At 35.9% G+C, this 14,178-nt stretch overlaps 1 protein-coding gene across 30 annotated transcripts in view; it reads right to left on the reverse strand.

Annotated features, from left to right (window-relative positions):
* Positions 1-14,178, reverse strand: part of ABLIM1 (actin binding LIM protein 1) — a 209,196-nt gene that overhangs the window by 48,499 nt on the left and 146,519 nt on the right. For 19 of the 30 annotated variants that reach the window (XM_039352749.1, XM_039352752.1, XM_039352744.1 and 16 more), the window contains exons 7-10: positions 13,531-13,618; positions 12,308-12,366; positions 10,165-10,227; positions 5,401-5,448 (exon numbers count right to left, since the gene is read on the reverse strand). In XM_039352749.1, coding sequence (XP_039208683.1) covers positions 5,401-5,448; positions 10,165-10,227; positions 12,308-12,366; positions 13,531-13,618 — 258 coding nt within the window. The remainder of the gene's footprint in view (positions 1-5,400; positions 5,449-10,164; positions 10,228-12,307; positions 12,367-13,530; positions 13,619-14,178) is intronic. The other 11 variants (XM_039352739.1, XM_039352756.1, XM_039352761.1 and 8 more) reach the window with 3 other exon arrangements.

The following is a 14,178-nucleotide window of genomic DNA, read 5'->3' on the forward strand; positions in this document are numbered from 1 at the left end:
CTGGAAGAGCTTTTCATGCTAAGTTCTACACAAGGAGGACTAAAAAACACCACAGTTTTAGAAGACAATTATTGCTAATTCCTGCAAGTCTGCAGAAGAACCTGTATAGCCCAATACTTCAGACTGGGGATGTCTTTTGAAAAACCATGATCTAGCAGGCACTGCTGCTTTGGCTTGTTTTTTCCTCTTACCCTGGTCATTCCATAGGATTCCCTAACTACTCCAGAGATAGGAAAACAGAAACAACTAAGTGGTGGTTTTCATCTCCTTATGTGGTGGCATCACATAAAGGTCTACTAAGTTAAAATGAAATATCCAGCTTGTGCCCTGGCCACCTTATCCTAGTTTTATCTGTTTCATTGGAATATTTCAATGATCAATGAAAGAAGCTGACTAGGCAGAATTTTTACATTGTACCTGAGATGAATTCTTGGTTTCTAAAAGTATTATTATCGCTTTGTATTAGGAATATGGTGGCTCAATAAATTTAGTGTACAAAAACTCACAGATTTGCCTAGAAATAGCTTCACTTCACAAGAAAAGCATAAAGTGAGTAATAGTCCCACATCTTCCATTATCGTTCTATTCCTTTTCCCAAACTTAAATTCTCTATTGTATAAACTCTCATATTTTCCAGAGTATGTGGTCAAAAAATTATGGGAATTTAAATTCAATGCATCTGTAGGGCATCAGATTGGGAAATGCTGCTCATAAGAGTCCTCGCCCCCCCCCATTTTCATTCAGAACTGGAATTTATATCCCCAGAGTTTATAGTTAAAATCATATGTCATAAAATGAAAATCATATATTCATTAGAACTATACATGAACTGAGGGATATGAAGATACTGCAAGACAGGATAATGTTTGCCAGGATTGTCCCATTGCACATTTAACCAAAATAAAAAAGGGGGGGGGGTATTGGGTTATGTTTCCAAATCCATCATACAAAACACAGACCCAAAAAATCCTGTTAAAAACAAAACAACAAAAACTAAGAGCTTGTATTTTATTGCAGCAAAATAAAATAAAATCTTGGCAATATGCCTAAGCTTTGTTTTTCTTTAAAAAGCACACACAAATATATTCAACTGAAAAACAATTGTTAAAGAAAAGAGATGAGCATGCATAAATATGATTAAAAAGAACTGCAAAATATTCAGATTATCTGAACAGAAAAAGAATTTATCTTCCACAGAACGAAATACTTGCTAATCAACTTCATAATACTCTGCTGAACTAGATTCAAGATTTAAAAATTTCTTACCTGATGAAGGAATGTAACAATTTAACTGAATATCTAAACCAATTCAAGTTGTTTTAGAGCAAGACCCCTTTGTATTTAAACAGCACATTATCTTTTGCTGATTATATGGATTTGCATGTTTCATTAACCCCTCTCTGCTGTTGCCTAGCATTATTATTTGTGAGAGAGGGGTAACCTTCTTTCATCCCAAGTAACTCCAGCCATGGAGTCAATGTGATAATACCGCCAAGGTTAAAGGAAGCCAACACTCTCTTTTCCACTGAAACAGACAGATGGGAAGAGAATGTCCCCACTGCAAATCCAGCTTGACTGCAAGATCTCTCATCCAAATTCAGAGCGAAACACTAATGTTGTTCATTTGCCTCATAGTCAATGCAGCAGGATCCAACAGAGCTGGCTGGGGAAGACTACAAAGCATCAACCAATCGCCTTGCTAATATATACACATTCCCTCCCTCAGCAAATGTTCTTTCAAGGTCCAAGGAATATTCAGAATAAGTGCTTTCCTTTTTTTTTTTTTCTGCTTGAACCAAACATCATTTATAATTAAACTCTTGCTGAACTTTTCTTTGTCTCTCACTGGCTAGAAACCAAAGATCAAGATTTGAGAAACCAAACATTATTCATTCCAGACATTACTGTGGAAATATTTGCATAGAGATAGGCAGAAAGTACATTTTCCTTATTTTGTAAAAGATAACAGATCTTCCAATTTTTTGGGTGGGAAATCCAATCCCCAATTTCAGTAAATTGCTGTGTTTAGTTCCTTTTTCTTTTTAAAAATGGGGTAAAAAAGCAAAAGTACAAATTATTCTTGCATAATAGTCCATAACAAAGAACAAGATGATCTTTAGAGGCATAAGCCAGTACTGAGAGACAAAATGAACATGCCATAAAATATATCAACAGCATATGTTTGTTTTTGTAAAGCAAGATTTTTTTAAAAAAAATATTGCTATTGTGTCATATTTTGGAAACAAATACTTGGTGCTTGTTGTAAATTAATACTATAAGCTTATGCTTTTCATTTGCTTTGCAACTAATTCTTCTTTTTTCATTAACACAATAAATTTTATCTGCTGATCAACTTTCTGTTATTTTGACCTTTAATTCTTCTGTCAGTCATCATATTTTTGGCTTGACTTATTTGGCTATCATTTTTGCATCCAGAAGAAAACTTTCAGTTTCATCAATAAATTTCTAAATATACAAGGTGTTTAAAATAATTTCTGCACTGTGTAAAATTTGCTTGTGGTTGTGGTTGCTTGTTTTGTTTGCTTGTGGTTGCTTGTTTTGATGATCTCTTCCTAAAATGTTAACTATTATATTCATTCAGATAATCAGCTCCAGCTAGAAAGCCATTTCTTGCAGCCAAACTCATACAAGATTATTATAATTGTTTTTTCCCAGATATTTTCAATTAAAACTTATGTATGGAAAACCTAAACAAGTTAAAAAAAAATAACGTCCCTCAAGTGTGGGGGAAATCAGGAGATTCAGGCAATTCAAATGATCACAAAGATTTATTATAAGGTTAAGCTGTCTACAAGAATCTGAACTAGTAAGGGTGAAAGGAAATAAGCGGGAGTTAAAAAAGAATTCAAAATGGGCTGAACTTAGGTCAGAGGTGTCAAACTGCCAGCCCAAGGGCCGGATGCATCACAACAAAACTGCACCCACCCGTACCAGTAATGGGAAAAAGTTGTGATACATCGTGACATGTCACGTGATGTCGGGAGTTTGACAGCCCTGAGTTAGATGTCTTGGGGATATACAGGGATTCATGACTGAGACACGTTTTTCCCCTCCCTCAGGCTCAGTATAGTCATCTCCTACAACAGACACGTCAAACTTGTGACATCATGTGACTCGCGCAACATATCGGGATAGTTTTGCCATTGCCGGCAATGGGGTGGGCGCGGCTTCTATGTGATGCGTCCGGCCCGCAGGCCGGCAGTTTGACACCCCTGTCCTACAATGTCATTTATTTCCTATACGGAAAATGTTTCTGTATTTTTTAAACATGCATTTACTTAAAAGCATTAATTTGTTTTGTTTGAGTTATTTCCTAATAGGTGCAACACTAGCAAATGAGGAGTGTCTACCATACAATGAGTGACACGTTCCCCTGCAACAAAACCTTTTCTGACTCTTTTTTAATGATATCAAGTTTGCAATTGTATGGATACTAATTGTGAAATTAATTTGATTAAATGAAAGGAACATCCAACAGTCAGACATGACTGATGCCAAAATAAATATGCATATAGAATAGATACCGTTCAAAGAAAGAATACGTCAACTTGCAACCTTAAGATCAGTATTACAGAATGTTCAACATTATGAACATGAAATGCCAATGATTCAAATGTAAAATAAGGCATGTACAATGGGAGGGCATTGTACATTTGTTCTGACTACACTGGGACAGAATCTGTCAATATTGTTTCATGTTCCTTAAATTGCTGATTTACAAATAAGGGCTTGAATTGTGCTATCCATTAAGTAGCTCTACAGGTAATCCTTAACTTACAACCACAACTGGGACCATAATTTCTATCACTAAGCAACATGGTCATGAAATAAGTTGTGATCAATTTTATGACCTTTTCCCTCATGGTTGTTAAGGGAATCATGGTGGTTGTTAAATGAATCATGCAGTCATCAAGTGAATCTGGCTTCCCCATTGATTTTGCTTGTTGGAAGTCTCCTAGAAAACTCATAAATGGCAATCACACGACCTCAAGACTCTCCAACCATCAAAAATATGCACTGGTTGCTAGGAGACCAAATTCTAATCATGGGGCCAAGGGGACACTGTGACAGTTATTTTTTTCAGCACCATTGTAACTTTGAATGATAGTTAAACAAATGATGTAAGTTGAGAGTTACGGGTATTTCTTTACACTTTATATATTTATTTCATTTGTTGTCATGATTATGGTTTCTCTCTTTGCAATATTACATTTTTATAAAAAAGAATTCCCAGATTTCTTTTACGTATTAGGATAAATTTATTTTTATACCTACATTCCACCATCTATGGCAGAGTTTCTCAACCTCTGGGCCATGGCCTATTACCAGGCTGTGGCCTATTCGAAATTGGACAGTGTGAGTGGCTGGCTGGTGCGCGTGCATAGCTCACTTTGCATAAATGGTGAGCCAGCGGGCAATCGCGCGTGTGCATGTTGTACCGGCCACTTGTGGAAGAGCTGCGCAACTGCGCCAGCCCACCATTCACTCAAGGACTGAGTCCACTCGCAAGCTGTCCAGTTCCCATTTCTCTCCCCTCCAGCCGGGCTACCAAGCCTCAAAGGTTGGGGACCCCTGATCTACTGGGGAAGTTCAAGGCAAGATACGAGGCTTTCTTTTTCCCTCTATGCCCCCTCCTCCCACCATTTTTTGTGCCACTTCTAGTTACTGCCAAGACAAGTCCATGAAATTTTCTTGGTAACATTTTAGCAATGGTTTGCCACTGTCTTCTTCCTAGGACTGAAAGAGAGTGACTGGCTCAGATCACCTAATTGGATTAATATTTATACAATGTCTAAAATTGACAGTCTCCTGGCTTCTAGCCTGGTGCCTTTAACTATTACACTACAATTGTTCTCCTCTTTTTATCTTTATAATAACATACAAGTGAAGCTGGCTGGTCCAAAGATATTAATTCCATGGTAAAATGAGAATGTGTATCTGGGTTTCTCAAGTTTTAATCCAAAATCTAAATTAGTATACCACACTGACACAACATTTGTGTTAATTGTTGCATTTAAAAGTTGACATATTTATATGCAGCATTAACCCAAGGAACTCCTTTGTTAATAAAAAGAAAAACTGGTTCATATCTCAAAATCAGCACCTCTGTTTTACTCTGACACTGATTTTGCCATGCATGGACTGTAATTTATACAGATAATCTTTAAAAAATTAAAACAAAGCAACACTGGAGCCATTCACATCCTTCTGTGATAGTGATGTGATGCTGCCCATCTCTGAACTGCAGATGTTCAAGTCATGCTCTGGAGAATTAAATAGGGTAAATTCATTGTATCAATAATAATTCCTTGAACATCAAACCAACTGGATGCACTACTAACAGATACAAGGACATTGATCCAGCACAATTTACAGTACCTGCCTTAACGTTTTGATGGTGTTCAGTATACAAGATGGTGAAAACAGCTGGAGAAGAAGGAATAGTTTGGTTTGTATTTGCAATCATACTGCATTCATATAGAATTACCATGTAACAAGCCCAAAGAACAGCTTCTTAGATATGGAAGAATGTGACTCATACATGCTTAAGTACATGTTTAGAACACAGTTATGTTTTAGATAATTTTTTTTCTTTTACAGCAGGAATGTGCAACCTCCATCACTTCAAGGGCTATATCAGGTTTTATATGACACAAAGACTACAATAGGAGGTACCAAAAGTCTTTCTGAGGGAGTTTGAAGAGATTTTAAGTACAAGACAATGTAAGACATTTGCCCTCTTAATCCTGTCTAATTTGATTATTTTTAACTCAAATTGTTGAAAAACATTAGGGCCTACTCACTCTGGAGTAACTTCTGGGGCCCACAAAAAGAAAATTAGCAAGGTCACTTTGTTTTTTAGACCACAGCTCCCCAAACCTTCTAGCTTGGTGGCCTGGAAGGAAAGGGAGCAGCAGGGAAATGTGCACATGTGCAGCCCCGCGTGCATGTGCAGAAACAGGTACGTGCACAATAGTGGCGCTAGCATGCATGCACATGTGCAAGTAGGTGCCTGCACACTTGCGCAAATGGGCTGCATGCACCTACAGCACACATGCTAGCACACGTGCACATGTGCAAATGAGCTGCTGGCACCTGCATGACGCTGGCGACGGTGCTAGGATCCCCACGCATGTGCAAATGGGATGGGGCTCGCCAGCTATTTCCGGAGCCAGTGGTCTGGTACTGGCCACGGACCATAGGTTGGGGATCCCTCTTTTAGACAGATACTGGTTTACAGAACCAATTTTATAGCATCTTTTTTATATAAATAGTTTGCATTTGTACATAATGCTAAACCAGTGGTGGTGAACCTATGGCATGCGTGCCAGAGGCGGCACTTGGAGCCCTCTCTGTTGGCACACACTGTCACCCCAGCCCCGCCTCATCTCACAGCCCCCTCCTCACCAGCAGCCTCCCCGGAGAGTCACGGGCCACGCAAAGCAGCACCGCCAAGGACATGGTAGCCAGGCAGTGGGGACAACACTTTGCCCTTGTGCCCCATCGTGCGTAGATGTTGCTGCAGGGCAAGGGCAGAGGGTGCTGCTGAGCTGCCTGGGTGATCTGTGGTGGGCCGTGGAGGTGGTGGATAGCCCAGCGGGCAGGGCAGAGCGGGGACGGGGTGGGGCAGTTTTTGGGCACTGGGTCTCTAAAAGGTTCACCATCACTGTGCTAGGCTATGACTGATCATTATGAGGCGGTACAGGTAGTCCTCAAATTAATGACCACAACTGAGCCCAAAATTTTTATTGCTAAGTGAGAGATTTGCTAAGTGAATTTTTGTCCCATTTTAAGACCTTCCTTGTCACAGTTGTTAAGTGAATCACTGCAGTTGTTAAGTCAGTAACCCAGTTGTTAATTGAATCTGGCTTCCCCATTGATTTTGCTTGTCAGGAGGTTGCAAAAGGTGATCACATGACTCCATCATAAATATGAGTCAGTTGCCAAATTTCTGAATTCTGATCATGTAATTGTGGGGATGCTGCAATGATCATAAATGTGGAAAACAATAATAAATCACTTTTAAAGTGTCTCTGTAACTTTGAATGCTCACTAAATGAACTGTTGTAATTCCAGGACTACCTGTACAGCAGTGAGACTTTAATCTGTACATCCTTGCTTCCTCTATCAATTAACCTTTGTGAAAACTAGAAAATGTTAGCCTTCTTTAAATTTTAACTTGCTTTAGGACATTTCCATACCGTAAATTGTAATTTTTTAAAATGTCCATAGAGATTCCACAGAACCAAAACCAGAACCAATGAAGCTTCTTGGATGGGAAGTGAAATGTCTTCCTCAAACAAAAAACAGCCCAGTTGCCTTTTGAAAAAACACTTTTGAGGTAATTTTTTAAAAGATGAAATCCTAACATAGGATTTGGCACTGGGTTATTTTGATAACAGAATGATAAAACTGCCCAGGTCCTAATAAAAATCACATTGTGGCAAAATGGGGAGAAAATACATTACTTACTTACTTACTTAATATGTTTTTTTTTAGTTAATCTTAAAAAAAATTGAAGCTTCTGTGGCTATATTGGAGAAGAACGGACGTGAGACCACGTGTTGTTTTAGCTTGTCACTGCAATGCTAACTATAATTTAAATATTATATATAATAAAGCTACCATATTATGCACAACATAAACATCATCAATTTATTATGCTCAGATTAAAACTGCACACAAGAGTCCAGGAAATGACTTAGGAAAGGAATGGAAATCTATATTTTTAAACTTTTTTTCACCTTTGTTTATGTATATAAAGGCTTCATGAATAAAAGATCACATATTTCATTTACAAGTTCTGCTGCTACAATCATACTTGAACTTTCCTTTGAATTTTACTTTTTGAAAATATACAAAATCCATCAAGGAACGTTTGACATTCTGCTTAATTTGGTTCTTATTGTATTACGTAGCTTTTAAAATTTACATCCCTATTAATTTAAGGAATTATGAAATGAACCAAAATAATCCACATTAGCTCCTTAACTTATATAAGTAGTCCTTGACTTATGACCACATTGAGCCCAACATTTCTGTTGATAAGCAAGATAGTTGTTAAGGGAGTTTTGCACTATTTTACAACCTTTCTTGCCAGAGTTGTTGAGTGAATCACTACCTTAGTTGTTAAGCTAGTAGCACTGTTGTTAAGTGAATCTGGGGTCCCCATTGCCTTTGTTTGTCAGAAGGTCACAAAAGGTGGTCACATGAACCTGGGATACTATATTTGCCAAGCTTCTGAATTTTGATCATGTGACCATGGGGAGGCTGCAATGGTTGTATGTGTGAAAAACAGTCATGAGTCACTTTTTTCAATGCTGTTGTAATTTCGAATAATCACTAACCAAATTGTTGTAAGTAGAGGACTACCTGTATAAAAAATAACATCTTACAGCTAATATGACCCTTATTTTATCCATCACCTCTTGATGGCTTCAGGACAGCATTAACAATGGAAAAAAATCATACATGTGTTTTACTTGACCATCAATCCATTTTGTTTCTCCTGGCTCATACATTTCCCTCCCCCAAACAACCAGAATCTATTCTGCGGTGAAATAATAAAAGGCATCTAAGGTAGAAGAGGGAATAAAGTATTAAATAGCAAAGTGATGTCTTATTCAATACACATGGTCAAAGAATACTGTTTCTCATCAGTAAAAAAGAAAGGCTGTTAAAAGATTAAGAAATCTTTTAAATAAATGATATCTTTCATCGCATCTCTGGCTTGGTCTTGCTATTTGACAGATAGAAATTTAATAAATGAAATGTTCTCTAGGTCAGGGGTCTGCAACCTTGACAACTTTAAGACTTGTGGATTTCAGCTCCCAGAATTCCTCAGCCAGCATAGCTGAAGTCCACAAGTCTTAAAGTTGTCAAGGTTGCAGACCCCCTGCTCTAGGACTAGTAATAGTAAAAAGTTACTCTGCTCAATTTTATTGATTAAGAAAATGTATATGGCTGCCAAACCCACTCACAGCAACTCCAGGTAGCTTGCAAAAGTAAACATCAAATACAAAACTAATGACCCCACCCAACCCTACCCTTTGTGACAATAATCAAACAAACCACTTGATGAACTCCATATTACTCTGAGGTTCCCAGGTCAGCTAGCAAACCCATGTCTTCAGCTTTTCAAGTTCCTTTTATAAGACATTAAACACTGAAAATCTTTGCCAGAGAAGATTGTAAACTTTGATGAAAATTAATATCAAGAAACTGTAACTATTCCATCTCAAGAACTTTAACTATTGCATCTACTTATCACAGAACAGCAAACACCCTTTAAAAACATCACTCAGTGAATTTGTTCTCCATTACATATAAAATACACATTCTAAGAATGTATTTTATAATAAGTAACAATTTGAATTACAGCCAAATATTTGATCTGAACAGCAACCAAATAAAATCGGTGTGCAATATATATACATTATCCATGCTATCATGCTTACACAAAAATACATACAACTGCAAACAAATATACAGAACTGTTTTAAGTTGTGCACAAAATCTACTACACTTTAATAAAACATTGTCAACTAGTTGGGCCTAAATACATTGCTTACTAGTATTACCAAAGTGGGGAGTATCTAAATTGAGTCAACTTTGAAAACTGGGAATATAAACTATGGAGATTAGATTGAGAAACAATGCTTAAATAAATATGTAAATAGTTAAGCATAGGAATGCCTGTTTCATCATTAAACTCTGGGATACACTATTTACATAAGATGTTTTTGTACAAAACAGAAACTGAAGAATGTCTTTTCTGCCCAAAGATGATCTGCTGATTTATTTTTCTTTTAAAATGAAATCTTCCAGAATTCAAAGGACTATTAACATTTGAACGACTTACATGAAAAATAAAATGATTTTCATTCATACTTTTTCTCCTTAAGAACTAACATGGTATCACTACATAAATAGTGTCTCAATATAGTTTCTTTAGCATCCTTATTCTTTGGTCTTTGCAATCTATGTAAACATATACATTAGAAGCAAGTAGTGACACTGCTTGTGAAAATTCAAAATCAAGTGTGCCTTATGTGGTTAAAAAAATGAAAAGTAAGGGTAGTGAAAGAAGTGGGGGTAGCAGCTGAAAATGTGAGTGCAGAAAGAAGTAGCACAATAGCAAACCTCTGAAGAGTAAGGCCTGCGAAGAACCAAACTCTTTGGATAAAAGAAATCAGACGAGGAATGCTGTTATAAAACAGAAACAACAAGGAAAAGTGAAAAAAGGAGAAAGGTTTCCTAAACATATATATTAAAAAGAAGTTCCTCCCTCTCCATAAAAATTTTCTCCTTATAATCATTGTGATATTTGGTACATGACAGCAGTTAGAGAAACAGTCAATCCCCTCAAAAAGAAAAACTGATTATGGGCAGTGTTAGAAAGCTATTAACATTCTGCACAGTTTTATACCTGATTACTTTATTTCTTGCTTTTTCTGGCATCCATAGCCTTCTATGGAAATCTCCCAAGAGGAACAGATCTTAAATAATCATTGCTTTTATGGACTCCACCTAAAATCTAACCCAGCAGGAACTCGCGATAATAAGAAGCATGCAGTCCAAGATCCGTTGTAGACAAAATGCTGTATAATGTACCGATGACTGCTGAAGCTATTTCAACAAATAATTCTGGTTGTATATATTTTGGTTATCAGGGGAAATACAACAAGAACAGTTTTGATTCTCTGTAATGCTATACACTTTTTGGAACTACTGTTTCTCAAGAAATAGTTTACATTTTAGATGCAAATGTCTTTTTACACTGAGCCAGACAAGCACTGGCTCATGTAGGAGAGAAAGAAAGGAATAGCTGCCGTTTCCTTGGAAACGGGGAATTTTGCTAAATGGTTTTGAAAGGTCAATAACAATTAGCTGGAGAATTATTACCACACTAATAACAACACATAAACAATCTGGCTAACAGCATGTTTGGATCTTCAACTTAGAGATGAACTAATCCTACAACAAATGTGTTTGTTTATTAGCATTTATATCCTGCCCACGTCCCAAGACTCAGGAAGTTAACAAGAATCATTCTTTTAAAAGAATCATACTTCTGACTTTACTATTTATCAATAACTCAGTCTTTGTGGCTACTTAACCTGGCTTTACAAATTTTAATGATATCCAAAAGGGATATTTAATGAATAGATCTATATGCTAGGAATCAACCCAGACTCAAAGGCCCACCCATCCACAAAAATGAAGCCAAATGAAGATAATGATGCAAAACCTAGGTCAATATATTTGTCTAGAACACAAACAACTATTGACAACTTCCCATTTATTAATACAAATAATGCTTTGTCCATCCTAGTAAAAAAGAAAATAATATTTTCTTTTTGCCCCTTCCGACAAAAAATCCCATTTTTCCAGAGTACATAGCAAAAAAAAAAAATCTTTTGGGAAAATATGGGAAATAAAATTTACACCTTCCTTTAACCAGTGGAAACTTTTCTAAGATCTTCTTCATTTCAGGAATAGAAGAAAAAATCCATATCCAGATATTATCAGTAAGAATGGAATATATTACTTTGAAATCTGAAAATTCTGGAAGTTAATTTATGTATTGATGAAATTTATATATTTCTGAACTGATAAGGGTGTAGAAAAGGGAAAAATGTAAAAATGACACTAGTGAATTAAAGTAATGATAAAATGCACAACAGTTTTCTCCAAGGCCTTCCTTGCGACACTGGAATACTGTTTTCCTAGAATTGGAAATTGCCAAATATTATGTTACATGACTGTTTTTCAGAAACTCAGAATGCTTTTTATTCCTTTTGTTTTCTTCACAGAACCTGAACAATATTCTGTGATGGACCCCACATATGGAAGAGTATTCTATCAGTTGTGAGTATGCAAGTCTATAAGTATATCAGATTATAGTGTCAGTTTATTGCTTAATCATGAATTAAAATGATTCATGATTCCTTTTTCTTTAATGGGTTTCAGAATGATAAAATACATAAATTGGCAGAATTCTTATACATTATCTGTTCTTTGCTGAGACTTATCCTAGAGTCATATTAACTTTAAATAAATAAACAGGATCACATCTTTAAGGCTATAAAAACATTTCCAATTTCTAAAGGAATCATATAAAATTAAAATTTTATTTACAACCCAAGACCAAACTCAAGAAAAAGATCAACAGTAAAATAATTATAAAAAGGATTTTTTTTAAATTTGTAAAATAGTAATATTGTATGTGAAAGAAATCATCATATAGTTTTAAAAAATTCAGAAAATGCAAATTACTCCTTACCCTTAGCTTTTCATCTCCCTTTGTAGAGAGTTTACAGTCGGGATGCCAAACTGTAGAACCTATTGTGGAAAAAAGCAAGATAAATCATATTACATTTCATTCAACTCTGAATAAATCCATTTAAAATAGTGACTTTAATTCTTCCCACCTTCTTTAACTGCAAAACTTCTGCAGTAGCGTCTTGACTTGAATCAGTTTTCTTTTTAACAGAAGACTTAAATTGTATATTACAAATTGCTTTCCCAACACCTTTTTGGGCCACTCTAAATTGGCTCAGAAGATTGAAATGTTTCCTGAGACAGATTTGGGAGACCCCGGCAGATACGTGGATGCAAGGTAAAAAGAGATGTGAAAAAAAGGAAAATTCAGCTCTGTGAGCAGAACTTAGGTTTATACTGGATTAAGGCAGAACCCAAGATTCTCCTTCAACATGAAGATATGACAAAAATGTTCTATGTTATTTGGCACATAGATAAGTCTAATGCAAGTTTACAGTGAACAGACTACCCAACTGAAATTTCTGTCTTTAAACTTCCAGATCATATAGTTTCGCAGTGCATCACTGTAAGAAAAGTTTAAATTTTCAAAATAACCCTCCTTCACTTTGTTTTTTGTTGCTGATAAATAATGGAAACATGTTATAGTCACAAGAGCACTAGAAAAAACTTGTTTTCTATCAGTAAATTCTGGTACGTCTTATTTTTGGTTTAAAAAGAAAAGAAAAAAGATTCAGGAAATTCTATATTGATTTATACTTTAATCCTATTTTATCATTTCCTAATAACACCCCTGGATAGGGATATGAACTGAAGCAAACCAACATTTTTATATTTGGTCAGAATCAGAAAAAAATGATGAAAGAAAATCCACAGAGATTAATTTATGACACTGAAAGCAAAACAGTTCTATTATAACCTCATTTCAGTCTTGAAGACCCTGTTAACATGTTCCTGGAGGACAGGTCCTGTGACAGAGGTGAGCTTCCTAGGCCCCATCATGTTTAATGGATGGTACCTGGACCATGCCAACTATATCCACTTATACAGGATGATAAGAAACTATGGAAATTCCTTAAAAAACCATGCCACGTAGAGCATTATAGGTAATAACCAACATCTTGAATTGCACCTGGAAGTTGGGGCATACTATAACTGCCCATGTTTCTGCATTCAGCATTAGCTGAAGCTTCTGCCTACATATATATCAATATATAATTTCTATACCTTGCAGATACATTTCTTCTCCTTCTGTGAACATTTGGTTGCATCTGCTGCATCGTGCACAACTTGGATGGTAATGTTTGTCCCCTGCCTGCAGAAAAGATAAGTGTGGAGAATAGAATGAGATCTATAGTATCTTTCACCAATATTTATATAAAAATGGCACAGTTCCAGTTCAAAATCTTATCCAAGCTTAGCTTTTCATAAGTTATGATTTTTAATGAACTGCACTTTTCTAAAGCTAACATGCTACACATTTTGAAAAGGCAAGTTTCAGTCTCTTCAGTTAGATGAGTTAGTGATGTATACAAATTCGTAATATTTTTTCTGTGAGTTTTCTTAGGCCCATAGTTTAGTTATAGCATTTTTTTTTCATTGCCTCTCTCCCCTTTTATTTTCACTGCTATTAATTAAATATAATAAGCAGGCATTTTTTCTTTATAGATAAATGGAGCTAGCATTTTTATTCTATTTACTTTCACCATTCACTGACTGCTATTGCTTTTGGTAGTGGCAAAAGCAGAGCAAGATTTCTGAATTAAAAGAAGGCAGTCTTTATATACAGATTGCAGTTTAAATTCTGTATTTCTCTCATAGTTATTTTTTATTGAATTTTAATTAGAACTTTTATTATCTTGGTATTTCTCATTA

Source organism: Crotalus tigris, unplaced genomic scaffold (assembly GCF_016545835.1).
Source record: "Crotalus tigris isolate CLP2741 ecotype Arizona unplaced genomic scaffold, ASM1654583v1 scf7180000018468.2839379, whole genome shotgun sequence".
NCBI lineage: Eukaryota > Metazoa > Chordata > Lepidosauria > Squamata > Viperidae > Crotalus > Crotalus tigris.